Source organism: Danio rerio, chromosome 10 (genome assembly GCF_049306965.1).
Source record: "Danio rerio strain Tuebingen ecotype United States chromosome 10, GRCz12tu, whole genome shotgun sequence".
Taxonomy (NCBI): Eukaryota; Metazoa; Chordata; class Actinopteri; order Cypriniformes; family Danionidae; genus Danio; species Danio rerio.
The window spans coordinates 49,560,001-49,585,000 of NC_133185.1; the positions used below are offsets into that span (position 1 = coordinate 49,560,001).

General features: G+C 37.1%; 1 protein-coding gene across 6 annotated transcripts in view; it reads left to right on the plus strand.

Moving 5' to 3' along the window:
• Positions 1-25,000, plus strand: part of myo18b (myosin XVIIIB) — a 673,005-nt gene that overhangs the window by 93,693 nt on the left and 554,312 nt on the right. For 3 of the 6 annotated variants that reach the window (XM_073915215.1, XM_073915212.1, XM_073915213.1), the window contains exons 37-43: positions 3,134-3,217; positions 3,322-3,459; positions 8,266-8,451; positions 11,163-11,296; positions 12,351-12,392; positions 19,314-19,457; positions 22,160-22,763. The exons of 1 other annotated variant lie outside the window; for it this stretch is intronic. In XM_073915215.1, the coding sequence (XP_073771316.1) occupies positions 3,134-3,217; positions 3,322-3,459; positions 8,266-8,451; positions 11,163-11,296; positions 12,351-12,392; positions 19,314-19,457; positions 22,160-22,763 (1,332 nt within the window). The remainder of the gene's footprint in view (positions 1-3,133; positions 3,218-3,321; positions 3,460-8,265; positions 8,452-11,162; positions 11,297-12,350; positions 12,393-19,313; positions 19,458-22,159; positions 22,764-25,000) is intronic. 2 more of the 6 variants (XM_073915216.1, XM_073915214.1) reach the window with 1 other exon arrangement.

The following is a 25,000-nucleotide window of genomic DNA, read 5'->3' on the forward strand; positions in this document are numbered from 1 at the left end:
ATATATATATATATATATATATATATATATATATATATATATATATATATATATATATATATATATATATATATATATATATATATGTATATATATGTATAAGCAATATCACACTCGTAGTGTCTTTATATCGGTACTGGTTGGAGGCGTGCGTGGCCTCGACGCTGCAGGCCTTGATGTCCCACCAGTGATGATATACAGCTGTATACACCAGTTCAACGACATAATCGTGTATGTACTGTGTATATATATGTATATATATATATATATATATATATATATATATATATATATATACATATATATACATACATACATATATATATGTAAATATGTATATAATCAAACATGGAGAGTCTAAAAATCCTTTTGTATGAGGAACTACTTTCTTCCGCCATTCATCTACATCTGCAGCTAACACTGTTACTAATTCACCAACGTCACTTTAGAGCTAGTACTTGAATGCTTCTCTAGCGTAATGTCTAAAGTGTAGTTTGAAATTATGCTGAGTTTTTCTGTTGTAAGGGCTTATTATGCAATCTCTGTCGCTATCTTGTAGATGCACAACATCAACCATCTTTGCTCTGCTCAATGACAGGCTGATGGATGCCGACGCACTGAATCTCCATAATTATAAATGTTTAAAATGGGCACTATCCTTATAAAAAACTGCATAGTTGCAATCTAAACAACTATTCTCGCATAAAAAAGCCTCAAAAGTACATCATGTTGTCCACCAGCTGCAATACTTTTCAAACTGTAGTGAGTTTACTGATCTGCTGTCACTCTGTATGGGCAGAATAATACACAAGAGTGAAGAGGCTGTACGAGTGCTATTATCAGCCAATTAGATTTGAGAACCAGACAGAACTGTTGTGTGTGTGTGTGTATATATATATATATATATATATATATATATATATATATATATATATATATATATATATATATATATATATATATATGTGTGTGTGTGTGTGTGTGTGTGTGTGTGTTTGTATTCAAGTCAGAAGTATGAGCCCCCCTAAATTTTTTTTTTTTTACACAACAAACAAACAGAACCTGTCGCACACATACATTTAGGTTCTAGAAAAAAATATAAATAATATTAAGATAAAATACAAATAAATAGTAATATTAAGTAAAACATATGTTACTCTCATATACTGTATAAGGGGAAAAAAAAGAAAATACACAAAATAGGAAAAAAAAAAAAAACGAGGAAAGGTTTTACTCTTCTAAAATGACTGAGGAGTCCATCTTTTTTTATGTGATCTAAAACAGGTTGCCAGATGAGAAAAAATACGTCAGTACGGCCTCCTAGAGTGTATTGTATTTTTTTAAGGTCAGGTGGTGTAGAAGTTCCATAAGCCACTGCTTAAAGGTTGGTGGAAGTTTTTCCTTCCATTTCAGCAATATTAATCTTCTAGCTAAAAGCGAAGCAAAGGCAATCACATTTATCTTGCTTTTGTTAAAACATAAGGACTGTGGTGTGATCCCAAAAATTAAAATTATGGCCTCAGGTTCTATATAGGTATTTAATGCGTCTGAGAGGAATTTAAATATTAGCTGCCAGAATTTCTTTAATTTTGAACAAGCCCAAAACATATGAGATAAAGTAGCTGGCTCAATGTTACACCGGTCACAATTAGGCTCTATATTCGGTTTAAATTTGGCTAGTTTAACTTTGGACCAATGTAATCTATGTACTACTTTAAATTGTATAACTCTATGTTTTAAACAAACTGAAGATGAGTGTATATTGTCTAAAACGGATTGCCACATATCTTCTGATAGTTCTATCTCTAGCTCCACCTCCCATTTTCTTTTTAATTTTACTAGAGGTTCCAGATTGTGGGAAATAATTATAGAATATATTTTGCCAATAAGTCCCTTTGAGTATGGGCTTAGCTCCATGATAGAGTCAAGCAGGGAGGGGGGAGGCAGTGATGGATAGTGACTCATTGAGGAGGACACAAAACTTTGCAGCTGGAGGTATCTAAAGAAGTGAGCATTTGGAATTTGGATCTTTTACTTGTTGGAATGAAGCAAATTGCCCATCAATAAGCATATTTTAATATCTTAAGACCTTTCATAGACCAGATGTCAAAAGTTTTGTCTATAGTAGAGCGGGTGAACATATGATTTCTTGCTATGGGGGCATAGGCTGATAGTTCCCAATTTCTGTTTAACGGAGAGCAGATTATCTTCAGCACATTTCTAATCATAATAATGTTAATAACTCATCTCTAATAACTGATTTATTTTCTCTTTGCCATGATGAAAGCACATAATATGAGACTAGATATTCCTCAAGACACTTCTATACAGCTTAAAGTGACATTTAAAGGCTTCACTAGGTTCATTAGATTAACTCAGGGTGTTTGTGGGGTCTTAAAAAGTATTAAAAATTAATAAACCAATTCAGAGAAATTTAAGGCCGTGAAAATTTTTTAAAAAGTTTTAAATGCTATTTTACATGGTCTTAAACAATATCTAGTTGTATGATAAAGTTTGCCTTTAATATGCCAATTCTGTGGTGCTGTGTAAATCAATAAACTCCTGCTAGATTTAACATCATGTTGCTTTGTTTACTGTAGTAATTAAGGCAACACCTATACTGAAGTCTCTTCAAGGCAAGTCATTTCACTTGTCGGCCATCTTTGAAACGCTTTTTAGGCAGTATGCCTGGGCTTTCTGTTTAAATGGGAAAACATCAAATTCTTCAAAACTGCTTGCCAAGCTTACAATTACACTTCATATTAGGAATCACAAATAAAATTAAACAACAACTGTATCTTTAACGTTCAAGTCACACCAAATCTACAGAAGTCTTCTGGTCCGAGCCATTATACATGTATCAGTCATCATCATCATCAGAGTCATCTGTCTATTAGTGATTTACGATTGTCTCCTGTACTAGCAGGCGAGGCTTCCTTCATCATACTGACATTACACTTCTCCCCATTTCCTTGAGTGATGTGCATTCTGTAGTGTTTATCTATGGGGTAAGGCCATAGGAGAAGCAGTTTTACACCTATGGAGAGTCCCTGTAAACCACGTACACAAGTATGTGTGTGTGTGAGAGAGATTACGTACATCCCAAAGCTAACCAAACATGTGTTTATGGCAGTCTTCCAGTGACATCTCTCAGATCCGAGAGCTTCAGGCTGAGATGGAGGAGCTGAAGAAGCAGAGACAGACTCTACAGAAGGAGGTGAGACATACAGCACATCAATTCCAGCTGCAACCTGAAAGCGTGCAGCGGTAAGTTGTTGGGTTGTGTGGACCTGTCCTGACCCAGCAGTGCTTTATCTCCAGCTGCAGACGAGTGTGTCGCGTGTTCAGTTTCTGGAGTCGTCCACCGTGTCCCGCAGCATCGTGAGCAAGCAGGAGGCCCGTATCTGTGATCTGGAGAACAAGCTGGAGTTCCAGAGAGGACAGGTCAAGAGATTTCAGGTGAGTCCTCACTCACACACAGATTTGTCCCTTTATCTGCATGCTCACACACTGTTCCTGTGGTCTAACGCAGGCCTGGGGGAAACGACTGCAGTGCTTTCTGAATGTACAGGCAGTTTCAGCACATTTCTAATCATAATAGTGTTAATAACTCATCTCTAATCACTGATTTATTTTCTCTTTGCCATGATGACAGCACATAAGATTAGACTAGGGCCCCGTTTACACTAGTGCGTTTTAGTTTTAAAACGGCATTTTAGAATGAAAACGATCCGCGTCCACACTCGCGTTTTACCCAGCGTTTCTGAACTGCTCTCCGTCCACACCAAAACGCTGAAAACGCACATCACGTGACCACACAGACACTTTGGCAAGCGCTGCAGCCCATCTACCCAGATGAGAGCTCTGCTAGTCGGACTTCTCATCAAGCATCTCCCGCTGGATCTAATCTCACTATATTTATTAAACGGGATATTTCATTCATCTTGTTGTCTTTATCTAACGACATATTCCCTGACTTTGGTCATTGGAATCTATTACTTGTTCTCGTAACGTGTTTTGGCTGAGCGCAAAGATAAGTTAATGATTAATGTAACCACGTAGCCTACATTGTGTATATTGACTGATCGCTTGCCTTTATTTCCTATAATGTATAAACTTATTGTATGTTATACTTTTATGGCCATTATCGATTATTAAAACTGATACTCAGCAAAAGAGAGGGTATGTTTCGTATTTTCACTGAAATTGAAAGGAGGCAGTTGTTATCGGCACCGTTTTGTTATAAATATCCACACAGTGAAGATGACGCTCATGCAGCACGACGCCTCAACATTTCTGCTGTCTGTTTAGTTGTTAATATTAAAATAAAAATAGGCAGTTTCTTTATATCAAGTTTACATTTTATTGTTGAGAAAGTGAAACAACATTGCCAGGGTGATGTGAATGAAGTTATAAAGTACACGGTTCCCTGTGAAGATTAACGCGTGTCCTCGGTATGTTTTCCATATCAAACTGAGAAGAAGAGACTGCAGCCTTGATCAAACTTGCGAAGTCTGAACTTACACGGAGAAGATTCAGGACTGAACTGTGTGTAGGCTACTTAATATTGAGGGAAAGCCCCAATCAGAAAGGCGAATGTCTGCAGCCCCGCCTCCGTTTTCAGATGTCTCCGTCTTTCCCCATCCACACTGAGACGGAGCAGCAGCGTTTCAGAATGAAAACGGCCTCTCCAGCGTTTTCGAAACGCTCCGTTTTCGGCGCTCGAGAACTCCGGCGTAGTGTGGACGGTTGGCGTAACCGTAGCAAAACTTATGCGTTTTCAAACTAAAACGCACTAGTGTAAACGGGGCCTAGATATTCCTCAAGACACTACACAGTAAAATCTTCAGAGTAAAGTTTACTCAGTTCAGAGAACATTTGGTCCCTCTCTTTACTTGGACTCTGACTCGATTTCTAATGTTAGTTTCTCTTTGTTTGCCAAATAGTGTATTGTGGCAAATATTGTATAAAGAGAGCAGTTGTGCTCTGGATAATTGACTCTGTGGTGGTTTAGTCACTGGTCAAATCAGTAAAATTGGTTTTGACCTATTAAGTTTAAATAATGTTGTATCACAAAAGGAGCACTGTATTAAGACAATGGAGCTCACCAATACTTTTATCAGATCATAAAACACATTGAACATCTGAAACACTCAAAACCCACAGACATAAACAATCAGCGTATGCTTCCTAACTATGGTGAGTTTCTAAGTGGGAACTATGGATGAATGTCGTATGATTGTCTTAACATGCACTGCATCAAAAAAAATAAAATAAAATCTCTAACCACTGTTGAGATAGGGTTGGCTGACGTGAAACTGACGTTTCGACACAGTGTCGAGATCCCGAAGCGCAAGTGTTTCGAAACACTGTACCGAAGCATGATCCGAAACACCCAGGTCACGTGACTAAAGTGTTTCGAAACACTTGGTCACGTGACAAAAGCGATTCAAAGCATCGATCATTTCAGAGGCGTTTCAAGACCCGGAGAATCTGCATTCCACTGGCATGATCTTTGTTAAGTCTTCGACTTGTATGGTCTAGTGGACCGTGCGTGTGCACTTTGGAACTGTATTTCGAATTTCTTTTGGGTTCGAATCTCGACTATTACAAATACTCCAAAATCATGATTTTATGTATTTTAATCATGTTACTGTTTTATGGTGTAGCCTAGATAGGATACAGTTGCGGATACACCATCAACTTAGCATCATTTTTGTAACACTGTAAAACAATAATTCATATTGTTACAGTACTGTGATGGGTTTAGGTTTTGGATAGACGTTAATAAAATACAATAGGAAATTTAATTAATAATATAAATAATTATTGTTAACTTCTGGCCACAACTGTATCTGAACTAGTAACAACCCTGTTATATGAACAAAATACAAATTTATTTACAAATGTTTATTCGTATGTCAGAGCAATGTTGAAACAAAACGATACAATAACAAAGCATTACCAACTGGTATTAAAGCATTTCAACATACTTGTGTCAGTCTGGATTCGAACCCATTTTTTCCCGCATGGTAGTCACAAACTCTAACCGCTCGACTAAACCATCTGAAGATTCAAGGCTACAAAGTGGGATTTGATACATCAATTTGCTCAACTGTTCTTTGCTGAAGCTGTATCAGTGAAATACAAATAAAATGACCACTAGGTGTCACCGTAGAGTGGTGTTTTAAAACGTTTAGAAGCTTCGACACATTTGCTTCGATAGTTTCAGTGTTTCACGAAGCCTCGCTTTGCCCACCACTAAGTTGAGATAGATACGCTGATTATTGATGTCTGTGTCTCTAAAGTGATTCAGATGCTCAATGTGTTTTAATATAACACCACAGCTGAGATCCATTCTCTTGAAAAACACTGAATTTGGTTTCTTATATGATAAACCATCATCTAAACATAATTTCTTGTACAGTTACTCTTATCAAGAGTAAGAATCCACACAGGATCAATCAACTTGATCACATGTGCTCTCTTTATACTTGTCATTGTAAGTAAAGAAAAATAAACATTAGAAATCGAGTCCAAGTAAATCAACCACTTTTCTCCATGATGGTGACATCAGGCGAAAAAAAAAACAATTTATTTTTATAAAATGTAAAGAACTAAAACGGTTAATTCTCAGTGAACATCTGACAGAAATAAAGTCAATCAGGTAAGCAATGAGCGAAGCTGCTGCTGCTGCTTCTCTTCTGTTTCTGCTTATTAACAGCAGGTGTTCATCATCAGTCCTCAATCATCACTTAATTAACCCTATCATTGTCTCATTAACTTTAACTCTGCTGCTGAGTAAATTTTGCTCAGTTTAGAGAGGGACCAAATGTTCTCTGAACTGAGTAAACTTTACTCTGAAGATTTTACTGTGTAGTGTTCAGCTTAAAGTCACATTTAAAGGCTTCACTAGGGTAATTAGGGTAAAGTTATGGTAATTAGGCAAGTCTTTGTGTAACCAGTTCAACTCTGGTGCTATTTCGGGATTTCCGCCTGGATTTTGCCTACCCAAATTTAAAAGCTTCCCAAATCCACATGCAGAGGTGTAAATGCAAAAATTTGGTATCATTTTAAAGAAAACCCTTTGAATTTTCATAAATACTACTGAAAGTGTTTTCACTTATACAGAAATAACTGTATATGTCATCTGTGTTGTAATAAACACCTAAAAAAGGGGCGCTTTTTTTTTTTTTTTTTTATGAACTCAAATGTGAAAGTGTACCTTTTAGGTTGTGTGTGGTCTAGTGTGCTGTAATTAATGTTGGTGGTTCCTGCACATGTCTGTAATCATAGGACAAAAGAAAAATGTCTCCACCATAATCTATGCAGAAGTTATTGTATTCCAACTGATGAGAGGTGCTGTACAAGCCACAGGGAGCGATCATTGTCTTCATATTTCACTATTCTTTTGTTTGATCAAACATAATTCACTGTGTTTGGAGCACGTCAGACATATAAAAGGATTACTTATGCACATAACCTCAAAAACAGAGGAGAATGACCCTGAAGCACACAGCATAAGGTGAGAGATGACAGCTGTCTGTGCTATCTGGGGCTGCTTATTGATCATGAACGTATTGTTTTCACTTCTGCGCCATGCAAACACCGCGATTCATTCGGCAACTGTTTGATATGTGAATATAATTCAGTAAAAAGAATGCTAGAACTGTATGAGCACCGGCAAGAGCTTTCATTTGAGCTATAACATGTACATGTGTCAGATGGAAAATATGAAAATAAACCAATGTTCACAACCCAGCTCGGGTCTCCAAAACACTGTGTATTTAAGTGTAAATAACTTTTATACAGTAAAATAAAAACCAAAGTGATGCACATGTGCATAAAATATAGATTATACACTTTCAAACGAAACCACTTACTGGTTCTGGTGCAATGCGAGCCCTTTAAATCTTAAATCGGAAGTCGATGGTGTTACTGACGCGGTACTGGGCCTGCAGAGTTTAAGTGCATAACAGTGGTTTGTTCTGGAGACAATCCAAAACTAATATTGCTAAAGGGGCTAAAAATATTAACCTTAAAATGACTTTAAAACTATTAAAAACTGCTTTTATTCTAGCCCAAATAAAACAAATCAGACTTTCTCCAGAAGAACAAATATTAGAGGAAACACTGTGAACAGTTCCTGAATCTGTTCAACATCATCTGGGAAATATTAGAAAAAGAAAAGACAATTCACATGAGGGCAAATCATTTAGACTTCCGCTGTATGTATATGTGTGTGTGTGTGTGTGTGTGTTGTAGGTGCTGGTTCTGCGTCTGCGGGACAGTGTGGTTCGTCTGGGTGAGGAGCTGGAGCAGGCAGCACAGGCTGAGGCCAGAGAGAGGGAGAACTGCAGATATTACCAGCAGAGGCTGGAGGACATGAGGATGGAGATGGAGGATCTGACTGGCAGAGAGCAGGACAGCAGCAGGAGGCGCATGGAGCTGGTGAACACACACACACACACACACATGCACACCTTTAATAAACACACTGCAAAACAGTTCTTACCTAGTTTCTGTCTTGGTTGTAGTCCAAGTATTTCAAACTTCCTAAATCAAGAAGCATTTTCTAGACCAGGGGGTTTCCAAACTCTTCACCCTAAAATAACAATGCCAGTGACTCTAAATATCCTCTGAGGGGGTGATAAATATACAAACCTTGCACGCAACGCTGCACACACACACACACCAATAAACCCAAGTCTATTCTTGGTTTAATTTTGGAGACCGCCACTTGGAGATCATCCTGCATGTTCAGTTGTGGCCTGTATTTATTTACACATATACACTACACACACACACACACACACTTGCACATGCATGCACTCACTCACATACACACACAGGCACACACTCTCACATACACACAATTACATGAACACTAACACACAAAAACATACACACACTTACATGCACACTCACACATTCAAACACACATATAGAATACTTACACGCTTGCGCATGCATGCACTCACACATACACACACACTTACTGTACATGCACACTCACACATTCAAACACGCATATACTGTACACTACATACACTTACACACACACACACACACACACACACACAGTTGCACATGCATGCACTCACTCACATACACACACCGGCACACACTCTCACATACACACAATTACGTGAACACTAACACACAAAAACATACACACACTTACATGCACACTCACACATTCAAACACGCATATACTGTACACTACATACACTTACACGCACACACACACACACACACACACACACACACAGGCTTACTCACACATACACACACACTTAAACACACATATACACTACATACATTTACACACACCCTACATACACTTACATACACACACAAATACACTCACATTCTCACTCAAACGCACACATATACACTACATACAGTTACACACATATGCTCATATATGTGTGTATATTATATACTGTACATGCATACACTCACACACTGTGCACTGCACATACACACATACACATATGCACTATAAACACTTACACACTCAACTTACACACTACATACAGCACACTTACACTCACACAAAAACACACATACACTAACATGCACATGCATACTACATTTACTTACACCCATGAACACATCACACACACACACACACACGCGCGCACACACACACACACACACACACACACACACACACACACTATATACACTCTCACTCAGACACACACTCAGGTTATTGGTAGTGAAGGGGACGCAGTGAAGGTGTGGTCGTCATGGAGATGAGAGCAGCGCAGTGGGGTTTGTTGTATCAATAACCTTGAAGGAGACAAAGAGAATTAATCACAGACAGACGGAGGAGAAACCAGACGCTCCACTGCTTCTCCAGCACTGATGATCACATTATTCCATAAACAAGAGCACGCCACTGTCCTTTAGTCAATATCACATACAATACTGTCCTTTAGTCAATAACACACACACACACACACACTTCTGTCCTTTAGTCAATGACACACTACTGTCTTATTGTCACTGGAGGCTATAATATTTCTGGAGGTAATAATAATACTGCAGCACTTTGATGACAGACTTTGGCTGAGGCATGAGCAAAACAACAGTTCAGATGTTTTACAATGTGCAGGAAACACCACTTTGTCTATTAGTTTGTCCCATCAAACACATTTTTTTTCATCACATGAACTAAATCACATGACTTTATAGATCCACATGCTGGAATTTATTTAGTAAATGTGTTCTTATCGTAGTTTATGTACATTTATAAATATAGCATAAAACTTTATCCTACTCAGTTATATGCTTAGTTTTTTTTAATGCACATTTTTTTAATTTATTGAAAACGTGCTGCAAAACGTACCTTAAGTAACGTATTTCAAATTCGCAAAAATGTAGACAGCACCCTCCAGTGGATTTGTCATCTCAAACGTATAACAAAACGTTTCCTAAGTAACGTATTTCAAATTGACACTGTAGACAGCGCCTTCTAGTGGATTTATTATCTAAAATGTACAGCAAAACGTTTCCTAAGTAACGTATTTCAGATTCGCAGAAATGTAGACAGCGCCCTCTAGTGGATTTGTCATCTGAAATGTACAACAAAGCATTCCTTATTAACGTATTACAAACTCACAAAAACGTAGACAGCGCCCTCTAGTGGATTTATCATCTCAAACATATAACAAAACGTTTCCTAAGTAACGTATTTCAAATTGACACTGTAGACAGCGCCTTCTAGTGGATTCATCATCCAAAATGTACAGCAAAACGTTTCCTAAGTAACGTATTTCAGATTCACAAAAATGTAAGCAGCGCCCTCTAGTGGATTTGTCATCTGAAACGTACAGCAAAATGTTTGCAAAGTAACGTATTACAAACTCACAAAAATGTAGACAGCGCCCTCTAGTGGATTTGTCATCTGAAATGTACAACAAAGCATTTCCTAAGTAACGTATTACAAACTCACAAAAATGTAGACAGCGCCCTCTAGTGGATTTTTCATCTCAAACGTATAACAAAATGGTATTTTCATAGAGATTTTTGTAAGCGATATTTCAAAATGCGAATAACAATAGGTAAATGGAAGCATAGCCAATGATTTATTGCTGATGTTTGTCTCTGATGAACCCTGACTGACCGTCACACATGATCTGCTGTTTCTCCAGGAGATGCAGGTGGAGGAGCTCAGCGCCGTCAGACAGACTCTACAGGCCGATCTGGAGACGTCCATCAGGCGGATCGTGGATCTGCAGGCGGCGCTGGAGGAGGTTGAGTCCAGTGATGATAGCGATACAGAAAGGTGCGTCTCCGCTCTTATCTTTCTAACCCTTATATCATGTCCTAACAACACGTGACATGATGTCGTGGCACACGATAAAAGCTATCTTTTTCTGTTTTAAAAGGAGTTTTTGTGCTAACCATACACAACAAAACATACCCTAAGCAATGTTTTTCAGATTCACAAAATGTAGACAGCACCCCCTAGTGGTTTTGTCATCTAAAATGTACAACAAAATGTACCCTAAGTAGTGTTTTTCAGATATGCAAAAATTCAGATAGCGCCCTCTAGTGGATTTGTTATCTGAAACATGGAAAAAATGTACCCTAAGTAATGTATTTAAGACTTGCAATAATGTATACAGCACCCTCTAGTGGATTTATCATCTGAAACTTGGGGAAAAAATGTATCCTAAGTTACGTATTTAAGACTCGCAATAATGTATACAGCACCCTCTAGTGGATTCATCATCTTAAACATGGAAAAAATGTACCCTAAGTTACGTATTTAAGACTCGCAATAATGTATAGAGCGCCCTCTAGTGGATTTATCATCTTTAACATGGAAAAAATGTACCCTTATTTACGTATTTAAGACTCGCAATAATGTATACAGCGCCCTCTAGTGGATTTGTCATCTGAAACATGCAACAAAAGTACCCTTAGTAATGTATTTTAGATTCGCACAAATATATACATAAGTAACATATTTACTAAGTTGCATATTTAAGACTCACAATAATGTAGACAGCGCCCTCTGGTGGATTTGTCATCTGAACCGTACAACAAAACGTTTCCTAAGTAGCATATTTCAGATTCACAAAAAATGCTTTCAGGAAAAAATACCACATATATATATATATATATATATATTTATTTTTTTTATCTGAATTTTATATAATAAAACAAACAATGCTCCACACTAATTTTGTGTTAATTTTTTGGTTTCATTTTCTTTTTCAACAAACATATATTAGAAACTTTTTGTTTTGAGCGAGCATGTGAGTGTGTGACTGCTAGCTGAAAGTGGAACACTGCTAGTGTTGTGTGTGTGTGACGCGTCTCTGTTCTCTCAGTGTGCAGACGGCGGTGGAGTCGTTCTCCAGAAAGAGAGATCTGTAAGCACTTCTTCATTGTGTTGTGTTTTAGCCAATCAGCTCTCAGATGAATGCGGCTTCAGGCTGGAGCTCAGGATGCATGTTGGACTTGGCAACACTGAAAAATATATTCGGTTTTGATTATTAATATTAATAGTCTATTGATTCTTTAAAAAATATGTGTAAGTGTATGTATATAAAGTTGAAGTCAGAATTATCCCCCCCTCCCCCCCCCTTTAATTTTTCCCCATTTCTGTTTAACGGAGAGCAGATTTCTTTAACACATTACTAATCATAATAGTGTTAATAACTCATCTCTAATAACTGATTTATTTTCTCTTTGTCATGATGACAGTAAATAATATTAGACTAGATATTCTTCAAGACACTTCTATACAGCTTAATGTGACATTTAAATGGTTAATTAGGTTAACTAGGCAGGTTAGGGTAATTAGGCAAGTTATTGTATAACAATGGTTTGTTCTGTAGACTTTCGAAACAAAATATAGCTTAAAGGGGCTAATAACTTTGACCTTAAAACGGTGTTAAAAAATGTAAAAACTGCTTTTATTCTAGCCAAAATAAAACAAATAAGACTTTCTCCAGAAGAACAAATATTATCAGACATACTGTGAAAATGTCCTTGCTCTGTTAAACATCATTTGGGAAATATAAAAAAAGAAAAAGAAAAAATTCAAAGGAGGGCTAATAATTCTGACTTCAAGTGTGTGAATATATATATCTATATATAGAGTTCTCCAACCTCTAAATGCCATCTGAAATTTTCCTTTACAATGAGCATTTTTATCAGGCTCCTGTGTGTGTGTTCAATACAGTCACTTTTATGGCAAGGAATAGGTCCTTTTCCTGGTCTTTAAAGTAAAATATCTCAACATAAACGAAGGAAGCTGAAAAAAAGTTCATTTTCGAGGAAAATTTCAGATGGCACTTAAGTTTTTGGATCTGAACTCTACCAATATATATATATATATATATATATATATATATATATATATATATATATATATATATATATATATATATTCGGCCCCCTGTTTTTATTTTTTCCCCAATTTCTGTTTAACGGAGAGCAGATTTCTTCAGCACATTTCTAATCATAATAGTTTTAATAACTCATTTATTTTATTTTATCTTTGCCATGATGACAGTACATAATATTTTACTAGATATTCTTATTAACTAGGTGAACTAGGCAGGTTAGGGTAATTAGGCAAGTTATTGTATAACGATGGTTTGTTCTGTAGACTATCGAGAAAAAATATAGCTTAAAGGGGCTAATAATATTGACCTTAAAATTTCTTTAAAACAATTAAAAACAGCTTTTATTCTAGCCGAAATAAAACAAATAAGACTTTCTCCAGAAGAAAAAATATTATCAGACATACTGTGAAAATTTACTTGCTCTGTTAAACATCATTTGGGAAATATTTAAAAAGGGAAAAAAGTCAAAGGGGGGCAAATAATTCTTCAACTGTATGTATGTATGTATATATATATATATATATATTTATTATTTGTTTGTTTAATTATTTAGAAAGTTATTTTAAAGTTATTAAAAGTATATTTTTAAATTTAATGAAATGAATCAAAGCTTTTTGTTATTAATGCTGTTAAATTATTCTCATAATGACTGATCAAGCTAATCAATTTTATCATTACTTTTTAATATTTTTATTAATTAAAATAACCATTTTCTATTAAAATCACTTTCCCTTTTTCCTCCTTTTATTGGAGTTAAAATATATGTTAAAGTTCTCATATTTAAATATCAAAAGATAAATAATTAGTTTTTGACAGAATTTACACAATTGTTTTTTTATATTTTTATATATTTTAACAATACTGAACTTTTAACACATATTTATGTGATTATTTTAATTATTAAATTATATATTTTAAAGCTTCTTTATAATTCACAAGTGACAAAACACAAGTTTATTTGAGTGACAATACATCTTTAACAATCTTAAAGGCCAAATGATTTAGGACGTTGCAGAAATGTTCTTATTCCCAGAAAAGCTATTGCAAACATTCCTTGTGTTGTTGAGCTGCATCAGCATAACACACATTAACATCAGCAGTGAAATGAAGGAATGTTTCTGCTGTTTCTGTGCATATGAAAGCAAGTGAAGTGTGTTTTCTGCTGTTGGTGGAGGCTAAATGCTCTGAAATGTGGATGGATGGCCTGACGCTCTTGATTTCAATGATGTACGTGTGTATGTGTGTGTGTGTGCGATGTCGAGTCTGAATGACCACATGTTGAACACACGCATACACACTTCTGCTTTGTTAAATATGAGAGCTCACCTTTTGTGAAGTGTGCCAGCTGTGATGTGTTTTGTCTTGTGAATAATGCATGTGTGTTTGTCCTGGACCCCCCGCGTCTCTCCTCAGCCGATGAAAAGTAGAAAATGAAGCGCTCTTAAAAATGTGTGTGTGTGTGAATGTGGGGAGAATAATTACACTACCTGAGAACGCAGGAGAGCCTGTGGCGAATGCAGCCCATTAGCATGTTTCTGTCGCTTTATTCGTGTGTGTTTCAGCAAGAGCTGCTGCAGTTTTTGATGCTATAGTTCTGTTATGATGCTGAATGAGCACTGCTTCACTTTACAGCATCACAGGAGTCGTGCAACTCCAACATGACTCATTTGCATTGATGCATTGCACCAAGAAAGTTTTTAGTAAATATAGACAATTGATAGCAAATAATAATTTTTAAACAACCAATATGAGTGTGGATTATTTATAAATAAATTGTAGTAATAATTGTCATAAATTTATTAATTATTTTTAAATAAATAAATGTATTTTATTGTATAAAGTAACTATTGTAACAAATGATGGTTTGCATTATAAAATTGGATTATTGTAGGACTACTTTTGGATTACATTTAGATTACTTTTGGGCTAACTCTCATTTGATTACACATTACCATTTTAGTCAGTATTATAATATCTTTGATTAAACATGTATGGTAATGTAATCGGACTACTTTTGGATTACATTTAGATTACTTTTGGGCTAACACATTTGATTACATGAAAAAAAATTGTTGTTTTAGATATAATGTCTTTGATTACACATATATGGTAATGTAATCTGACTACTCTTGGATTACATTTAGATTGCTTTTGGGCTAACTCTTTATTTGATTACATGATAACATTTTTACCTAGTAGTATAATATCTTACATTACACATTTTAATGTAATCAGACTACTTTTGGATTACATTTAGATTACTTTTGGGCTAACACTCATTTGACTACACATTACCATTTTAATCAGTATTATACCTTAGATTAAACATGTATGGTAATGTAATCAGACTACTTTTGGATTACATTTAGATTACTTTTGGGCTAACGCTCATTTGATTACACATTACCATTTTAATCAGTATTATAATATCTTTGATTAAACATGTATGGTAATGTAATCTGACTGCTTTTGGATTACATTTAGATTACTTTTGGGCTAGCACATTTGATTACATGATAAAAAATTAGTTGTTTTGGATATAATGTCTTAGGTTATACATATATGGTAATGTAATCTGACTACTCTTGGATTACATTTAGATTGCTTTTGGGCTAACCCTTTATTTGATTACATGATAACATTTTTACGTAGTAGTAATATAATATCATAGATTACACATTTTAATGTAATCAGACTACTTTTGGATTACATTTAGATTACTTTTGGGCTAACGCTCATTTGTTTACACATTACCATTTTAATCAGTATTATAATATCTTTGATTAAACATGTACGGTAATGTAATCTGACTGCTTTTGGATTACATTTAGATTACTTTTGGGCTAGCACATTTGATTACATTATAAAAAATTTGTTGTTTTGGATATAATGTCTTAGATTACACATATATACTAATGTAATCTGACTACTCTTGGATTACATTTAGATTGCTTTTGGGCTAACTCTTTATTTGATTACAATATAACATTTTTACCTAGTAGTATAATATCTTACATGACACATTTTAATGTAATCAGACTACTTTTGGATTACATTTAGATTACTTTTGTGCTAACCCTCATTTTATTGCACAGTAACATTTTACTCAGTTACATATGTTATATCATCAAAATGTTGAAATATTTGTCTATATAAATACATTTGAAGAATAGATTAATAATACTTATAATTCAATATATATATATCACAGGCTGAATATTTTGTCTTCACCAGTACTGCAATTATGTTGTTTCTAAAAAATACACCACCAATAATTATAAATAAATAGTTTCATCTTTCATTTTTAATTTGTATCATTGGCAGTGCTTCATGAGAGTGCAATTTTGAAGGCATTTGTAGTGTACACTATGCTCCCTTCAGGCTCACCAGCTCTTGGAAGGAAGCTTATGTTTTGGGATCTCAGGCAAACAGCGTTAGTAAGTCTGTAAACAGGCTGTGGATCAGTGCGTTGCGCCCCTGATAATGACAGCGCTCTCAAGACTAATGAACTCACAGCTCACTGAACACACACACACACACATGGCCTGCTGGGTGGAGATGAGGATATCAGAGCTGAAATCACCCCCAATGGTGGCGTTACGGCAGAGAAAAATCCTCTCAGGACACACGCAGCGTTATATTCATGCGGTCATGCGTGCACTGATACAGGCTTTTATTGACTTGACTGATTGCTTATGATATGAAATCTGTTACTGATTACAAATTACAATTTCGAGTTTGCAGTCAATAGGTAATATCTTGGATGACATGTTCATGGTAATGTAATCAGACAACTTTTGGATTACATTTAGATTACTTTTGTGCTTACTCTTATTTGATTACATGATAACATTTTTAGTCAGTAATATATCTTAGATTACACATTTATGGTAATGTAATCAGACTACTTTTGGATTACATTTAGATTACATTGTACTAACCTTTATTTGACTACATGAGTCAATTTGTAGTTAGTATTATAATATCTTAGTTTACACATTTATGGTAATGTAAAATGACTTGCTTTGGATTACATTTGGATTACTTTTGTTCCTACATGAATACATGCTAGATTTTTTAGTCAATATAAACTCTTAGATTACACATTTATGGTAATGTAATCTGACTACTTTATGATTACATTTACATTGCATTGTACTTACCTATATTTGACCACATAAGACAAATATGTAGTCAGTAATATAAAATCTTTAATTACACATTTATGGTAATGTAATCTGAATACTTTTGGTTTGGATTACTTTTGAATTACTTTTGTTCTTATATGAATACATGATATTATTTTTGTCAGTAATACAATATCTTGGATAACACATTAATGTAATCTGACTACATTTGGATTACAATTAGATTACTTTTGTCCTAACCCTTATTTGATTGCATGATAAAAAAGGGTTTCCGCTGCGTAAAAACTGAACAAGTTGGCGGTTCATTCCGCTGTGGCGACCCCGGATTAATAAAGGGACTAAGCCGACAAGAAAATGAACGAATGAATTACACATTTATGGTAATGTAATCAGACCTTATTTGATTACATGATTAAAAATTTGTATTTAGTATTATAATATTTTAGATTTACACATTTATGGTAATGTTATCTGATTTATTTTGGATTACATTTGGAATACTTTTGTTCTTATATGAATACATGCTAGAATTTTTTGTCAATATAATATCTTAGGTAACACATTTATGGCAATGTAATCTGACTACTTAGTTATTTGACTATAAGAGACTTTTTGTAGTCAGTAAAATAATATATTAGATTACACAATTATTAATGTCAGCTGACTACTTTTGGGTTACATTTGGATTGCTTTTGTTCTTATATGAATACATAATATAATTTTTTGTCAGTAATACAATATCTTAGATTACACATTTATGGTAATGTAATCTGACTACTTTTGTATTAAATTTAGATTACATTGTACTAACCTTTATTTTACTACATGAGACAAATTGTATTCAGTAATATAATATCCTAGATAACACATTAATGTAATCTGACTACATTTGGATTACAGGTAGATTACTTTTGTCCCAACCCTTATTTGATTGCATGATAAAAAAAACAGCAATATAATCTTCTAGATTACACATTTATGGTAATGTAATCAGACTACTTTTGGATTACATTTAGATTACATTGTACTAACCTTTATTTGACTACATGAGACAAACGGGAGTAATATAAAATCTTAAATTACACTTTTATGGTAATGTAATCTGACTACAATTGGATTATATTTACATTACTGACTTGATGTGGCATATATCGTAGCAGGACAATCATGTGCTATATCTTCATTCTATAGCAACTAGAGTGTTAATATCTTCTGTTCATACTTCACAATACGCACACTAATATACCTCATGTTAGTGTTTGCTGAGAGACACACTCAATACAACTAAATTACACCTAATGAGCTCAAAACAACTTTGAAATAAGAGCATTTAGAAAACAGCAACATTACAAAAACAATATTAAAACAACGTGAAATTCACAGCGATCTCCCTGCGACATCATTTCAAAAACACTAGAACTGCAGATGACAGTGTCAATGTCATATAACCCCTCTCCAGCAGAAAATAAAAACACAAAATGTTGAAAACATAAAGAAGCAGCAGGATTATTATACAAATATATAAGTAAAAGGAGAAAATAATTAGGAGAATTAGTGCATTGTGACAGCGTACTGCCATTGTGTAAATAATATGTAATCATGTTATCCTGCAAAAAGTACCTGGAGTCAGATTATGAATATTGTATTAAAGTTGTTTACTCTGTTGTTTACAAGTACTGATTATATAATGATGACGACATATAATCCATTTCTACCCAGCTCTGCTTGTGAGAGTTTGTTTTCTAAAAGACGTGATGTGTATTTTTACTGTGACTCTGGGTTTGATTTTCAGCGACTCCCTGTCCAGCGTGGGCTCCAGTGTGGGCACTGAAGACGTTGGTGAAGGGATCCGTCATTGGGCCGGTGTGCCACGAGGACCCGGAAGCAGCTCCGGACGGCAGTCTGTCACCGACACTATGAGCAACTACAGTTTCAGGTACACCCCAACATCAGCCAATCAGAATGAGTGTTCTTCGGTCAATCAGAATTATTAGCACACACATTAAAAAGTGTGTAAGAGTCAAGAGCACGTTGTTTTTCTACAATGTTGTATTACTGATTGACTTTTGGGTGGCTCAGTGGTCAGCACTGTGGCCTCACAGCAGGAAGGTCACTGTTTTGAGTCTCGGCTGGGTCAGTTGGTGTTTTTGTGTGGAGTTTGCATGTTCTCCCGTGTTGGCGTGGGTTTCCTCTGGGAGCTTCGATTTTCCGCACAGTCCAAACACATGCGCTATAGGGGAATTGATCAACTAAATTGCCCGTAGTGTTTGAGTGCATGTATGAATGAGTGTGTATGGGTGTTTCCCAGTACTGGGTTGCGGCTTAATGCGGCATCCGCTGTGTAAAACATATGCTTGAATAGTTGCAGTTCATTCCACTGTGGCGACCCCTGACAAATAAAGGACTAAGCTGAAGAAAAAATGAATGAATGAATAAATCAGGTTTCGTCGCATTTAGTCACGTTTTTGTCTCATTTTGTCACGTTTCGTTGCATTTTGTCACGTTTTGTCTCATTTTGTCACGTTTCATCGCGTTTCTTCCATTTCGACATGTTTCATCGCGTTTTGTCTAATTTCATCACCTTTTATCGCATTTTGGCACATTTTGTCATGATTATTGCATTTTGTCTCATTCCGTCGCGTTTCGTCGCATTTTTTCACGTTTCATCCCGTTTGTCTCATTTCGTCACGTTTCATCTCGTTTCGCCGCATTTCGTCACGTTTCATCTCGTTTCGCCGCATTTCGTCATGTTTTGGCTCGTTTCGCCGCATTTCGTCATGTTTTGGCTCGTTTCGCCGCATTTCGTCATGTTTTGGCACGTTTTGCCACATTTCCTTACGTTTTGTTGCATTTCATCACGTTTTGTTTCATTTTGTCACGTTTCATCGCGTTTTATCCATTTTGTCAGGTTATGCCGCGTTTTGTCTCATTTCATCACGTTCCATCGCATTGCGTCACGTTTTGGCACATTTTGTCTCGTTTCATCTCGTTTTGTCGTATTTCGTTATGTTTCGGCATGTTTTATCGCATTTCCTTACGTTTCGTTGCATTTCGTCATGTCTTGTCGCATTTCGTCACGTTTCATCGCGTTTTATCCATTTCGTCAGGTAATACCGCGTTTTTCTCATTTCATCACGTTCATCGCATTGCGTCACGTTTTGCCACATTTTGTCACATTTCATCTCATTTCGTTGTATTTCGTTATGTTTCGGCATGTTTTATCGCATTTCCTTACGTTTCGTTGCATTTCGTCATGTCTTGTCGCATTTCGTCACGTTTCATCGCGTTTTATCCATTTCGTCAGGTAATACCGCGTTTTTCTCATTTCATCACGTTCATCGCATTGCGTCACGTTTTGCCACATTTTGTCACATTTCATCTCATTTCGTTGTATTTCGTTATGTTTCGGCATGTTTTATCGCATTTCCTTACGTTTCGTTGCATTTCGTCATGTCTTGTCGCATTTCGTCACGTTTCATCGCGTTTTATCCATTTCGTCAGGTTATGCCGCGTTTTTCTCATTTCATCACGTTCATCGCATTGCGTCACGTTTTGCCACATTTTGTCACATTTCATCTCATTTCGTTGTATTTTGTTATGTTTCGGCATGTTTTATCGCATTTCCTTACGTTTTGTTGCATTTCGTCACGTTTTGTCTCATTCCGTCACGTTTCATCATGCTTTGCTCATTTCATTACGTTTCAGTGCTTTTTGTCACATTCTGTCACGTTTCATCGTGTTTTGTCACATTTCGTCATGTTTCCACACGTTTTGTCGCATTTCGTCACATTTTGTCACATTTCACCATGTTTTGTTGCTTTTCATCACGTTTCATCGCATTTCATCACGTTTTGTCACCTTTCGCCTCACTTCGACGCATTTCATCACGTTTTGTCACCTTTCGCCTCACTTCGACGCATTTCATCACGTTTTGTCACCTTTCGCCTCACTTCGACGCATTTCATCACGTTTTGTCATCGTCTTCTGTGGCGCAACTCGTTTATTAGAGGAGAAAAAAACACCAGAGTGACCAATCCCAATGCACTCGACTACACTTCTCTGATGATTATTTGTGCAAATAAGATAGATTGACTGCAAACGCTGCTTTATTCATAATGTTTTATGTCATCTTTCAGTTTTGCACTTAAATCTAATTAGCATCTCAGAATGGAAACAGTTAATGAGAGTCAACTTGAGACTGGGGCTGCACGGTAGCACAGTGGGTACCACGGTCACCTCACAGCAAGAAGGTCGCTGGTTCTAGCCTCGGCTGGGTCAGTTGGCATTTCTGTGTGGAGTTTGCATGTTCTCCCTGCGCTGGCGTGGGATTGCTCTGGGTGCTCTGGTTTCCCCCACAGTCCAAACACATGCGCTATAGGAGAATCGGGTAAGCTAAAATTGTCCGTAGTGTATGCGAGTGGCATCCGCTGCATAAAACATGCTGGATTAGTTGGCGGTTCATTCCGCTGTGGCGACTCCAGATTAATAATGGGACTAAGCCGAAAAGAAAATGAATGAATGAACTTGAAATTGTAACTTTAAAAAAATGGTATTAAAGGGACAGTTTGCCCAAAAATGTCAGTTCTGCTTGTGAATTCTGCTGTAAATGAATTGTGATTTTGGTTTTCCCAATGGCAGATCTTGCACTCAGGACCTGGATGAAGATGTAAAAGAAAGTTCTGGAGGTCTCGGGAGAGCGTCTTCATCCACGGCTCTCTCCGAGCTCCTGGAGGGTCTGAGGAAGAAGCGCGTCGGCTGGGAACAAGGCTCAGATGTGGGTGAAGGCAGCACCGTTTCTCTGCCCATCTACCAGACCACAGGAGCTTCAGCTCTACGCCGCAGAGCCTCCGCACTCTCTCTAGAAGCTGAAGAAGGTTTAGAAGAGCTGCCTCGACCTGGAATACTCAAACCTCCCAGTCCACATCTCCCCCGCGCCTCCAGCCTCCGCTCGCTTCCAGAAGAAAAACCAGCAGTGAGTCCAGCCACTGCTACTGTGATGGGGAAAATGAACCGATTCAGCTCCTGCGACTCTCTGACGTCCAACACAAGCTCCCGACGGCAGATCTCCACCCTCGCTATCCCAGAAGAAGAGGAGGAGAGTAACACAAAACCCTCGCCTACTATTGGGTATCAGCCTGTGCGCCGGCGTCTGCTAGGCGGATTGGTTGCCGAATCCGGAGAGTCACATTTAGGAGCAGAACCGCTAGTTTTCCAGAACCGCAGACTCCTGGCCAGCACTCAGGTAGGGCTGTGCGGTTAATTAAACTTCCATTCATTTGTTTTGAACAGAATACACTTTAATACAATTATCCAAACTGAATTCAGGTTTATTTGTACAGCTCTTTCCACAATAATTATTGATTCAAAGCAGCTTACAAAAGGTGCATCACAGTCACATCACAGAATACGGTTCAGAACAATTATTGTGATGATTTTTTGCAATTAGCAAAACAATTACATATCTGTGTAAACCCAAACTGTAAAATGGCTCTTAAAGTGAGAGGGGTCTGGATGCAGACCTGGTGCAGTTGCAATCTGAGCTGCATCCAATGCTTTTTAATGTGCTCACCTAACCCCGCCCCTTACAGTGACGTCACCCGCTCCATTTGAGTGCATTGTGTCTGACATTGCATTGCTGAGTGATGCAGTCTCAGCTTGCATCATAAAGGCTGCATCCAGATACTGTTGCTTAAAGCAGGGATGTCAAACTCAACTCCTGGAGGGCCGCAGCCCTGCAGTTTAATCCCAACCCTAATTAAACACACCTGATCAAACTAATTGAGTCCTTCAGGCTTGTTTGAAACCTACAGGTAAGTGTGTTGGAGCAGGGTTGGACCTAAACTGTGCAGGGCTGCGGCCCTCCTGGAATTGAGTTTGACACCCCTGGCTTAAAGTGACAGCGCGCTATATTCCTGCTGCCGACTGTGTCACTTGGGAAATCTAATCTAAAACAAATGTGCTATGTGTATACGGTTGAAGTCATAATGGCTCGCTCTCATGTAAATTGTTTATTCTTTTTCAAATATTTCCCAGATGATGTTTAGCAGATTCAGGAGTTGTTCACAGTATTTCCTCTAATACTTTTTCTTTTGGACGAAGTCTTATTTGTTTTATTTCGGCTAGAATAAAAGCAGTTATGAATTGTTTTAAACCCATTTTAAGGTCAACATTATTAGCCCCTTCAGCAATATTAGATTTCAATATACATCGTTACACGATGACTTGCCTAATTACCCTAACTTTACCCTAATTACCCTAGTGAACCCTTTAAATGTGACTTAAAGCTGAATACTAGTGTCTTGAAGAATATCAAGTCTAATATTATGCGCTTTCATCATGACAAAGAGAAAATAAAATGACTTATTAAAAGTTATGATTAGAAATGTGTTGAGAACAAATATTATTTCTGTTTTGGAGGGCTAATAATTCTGACTTCAACTGTATATACACTCACCGGCCTGTTTATTAGGTACACCTTACTAGTACCGGGTTGGACCCCCGTTTGCATTCAGAACTGCCTATATCCTTGATGGCAGAGATTCAACAAGCTACTGGAAATATTTTGCTCCATATTGACATGATAGCATCACGCAATTGCTGCAGATTTGTCGGCTGCACATCCATGATGCCAATCTCCCGTTCCACCACATCCCAAAGCTGCTCTATTGGATTGAGCTCTGGTGACTGTGGAGGCCATTTGAGTACAGTGAACTCATCGTCATGTTCAGCAGTCTGAGACGATTGAGCTTTATGACATGCTGCGTTATCCTGCTGGAAGTAGCCATCAGAAGATGGAGACACTGTGCTCATAAAGGGATGGACATGGTCAGCAGCAATACTCAGGTAGGCTGTGGCGTTGATGCTCAATTGGTACTAATGAACCCAAAGAAAATCTCCCCCACATCATTACACCACCACCACCAGCCTGAACCACTGATACAAGGCAGGATGATCCATGCTTTCATGTTGTTGAGGCCAAATTCTGACCCGAGCATCCGACAGCAGAAATGGAGACTCATCAGAGCAGCAACGTTTCTCCAATCTTCTATTGTCCAGTTTTGGTGAGTCTGTGTGAATTGTAGCCTCAGTTTCCTGTTCTTAGCTGACAGGAGCGGCACCCGGTGTGGTCTTCTGCTGCTGTAGCCCATCCGCCTCAAGGTTGGACGTGTTGTGTGTTCAGAGATGCTCTTCTGCAGAGCTCGGTTGTAGCGAGTGCTTATTTGAGTTACTGTTGCCTTTCTATCAGCTGGAACCAGTCTGGCCATTCTCCTCTGACCTCTGGCCTCATCAACAAGGCATTTGCACCCACAGAACTGCCGCTCACTGGATATTTCCTCTTTGTCGGAGCATTCTCTGTAAACCCTAGAAATGGTTGTGCGTGAAAATCCCAGTAGATCAGCAGTTTCTGAAATACTCAGAGCAGCATGTCTGGCAGCAACAACCATGCCACGTTCAAAGTCTCTTAAATCCTCTCTCTTC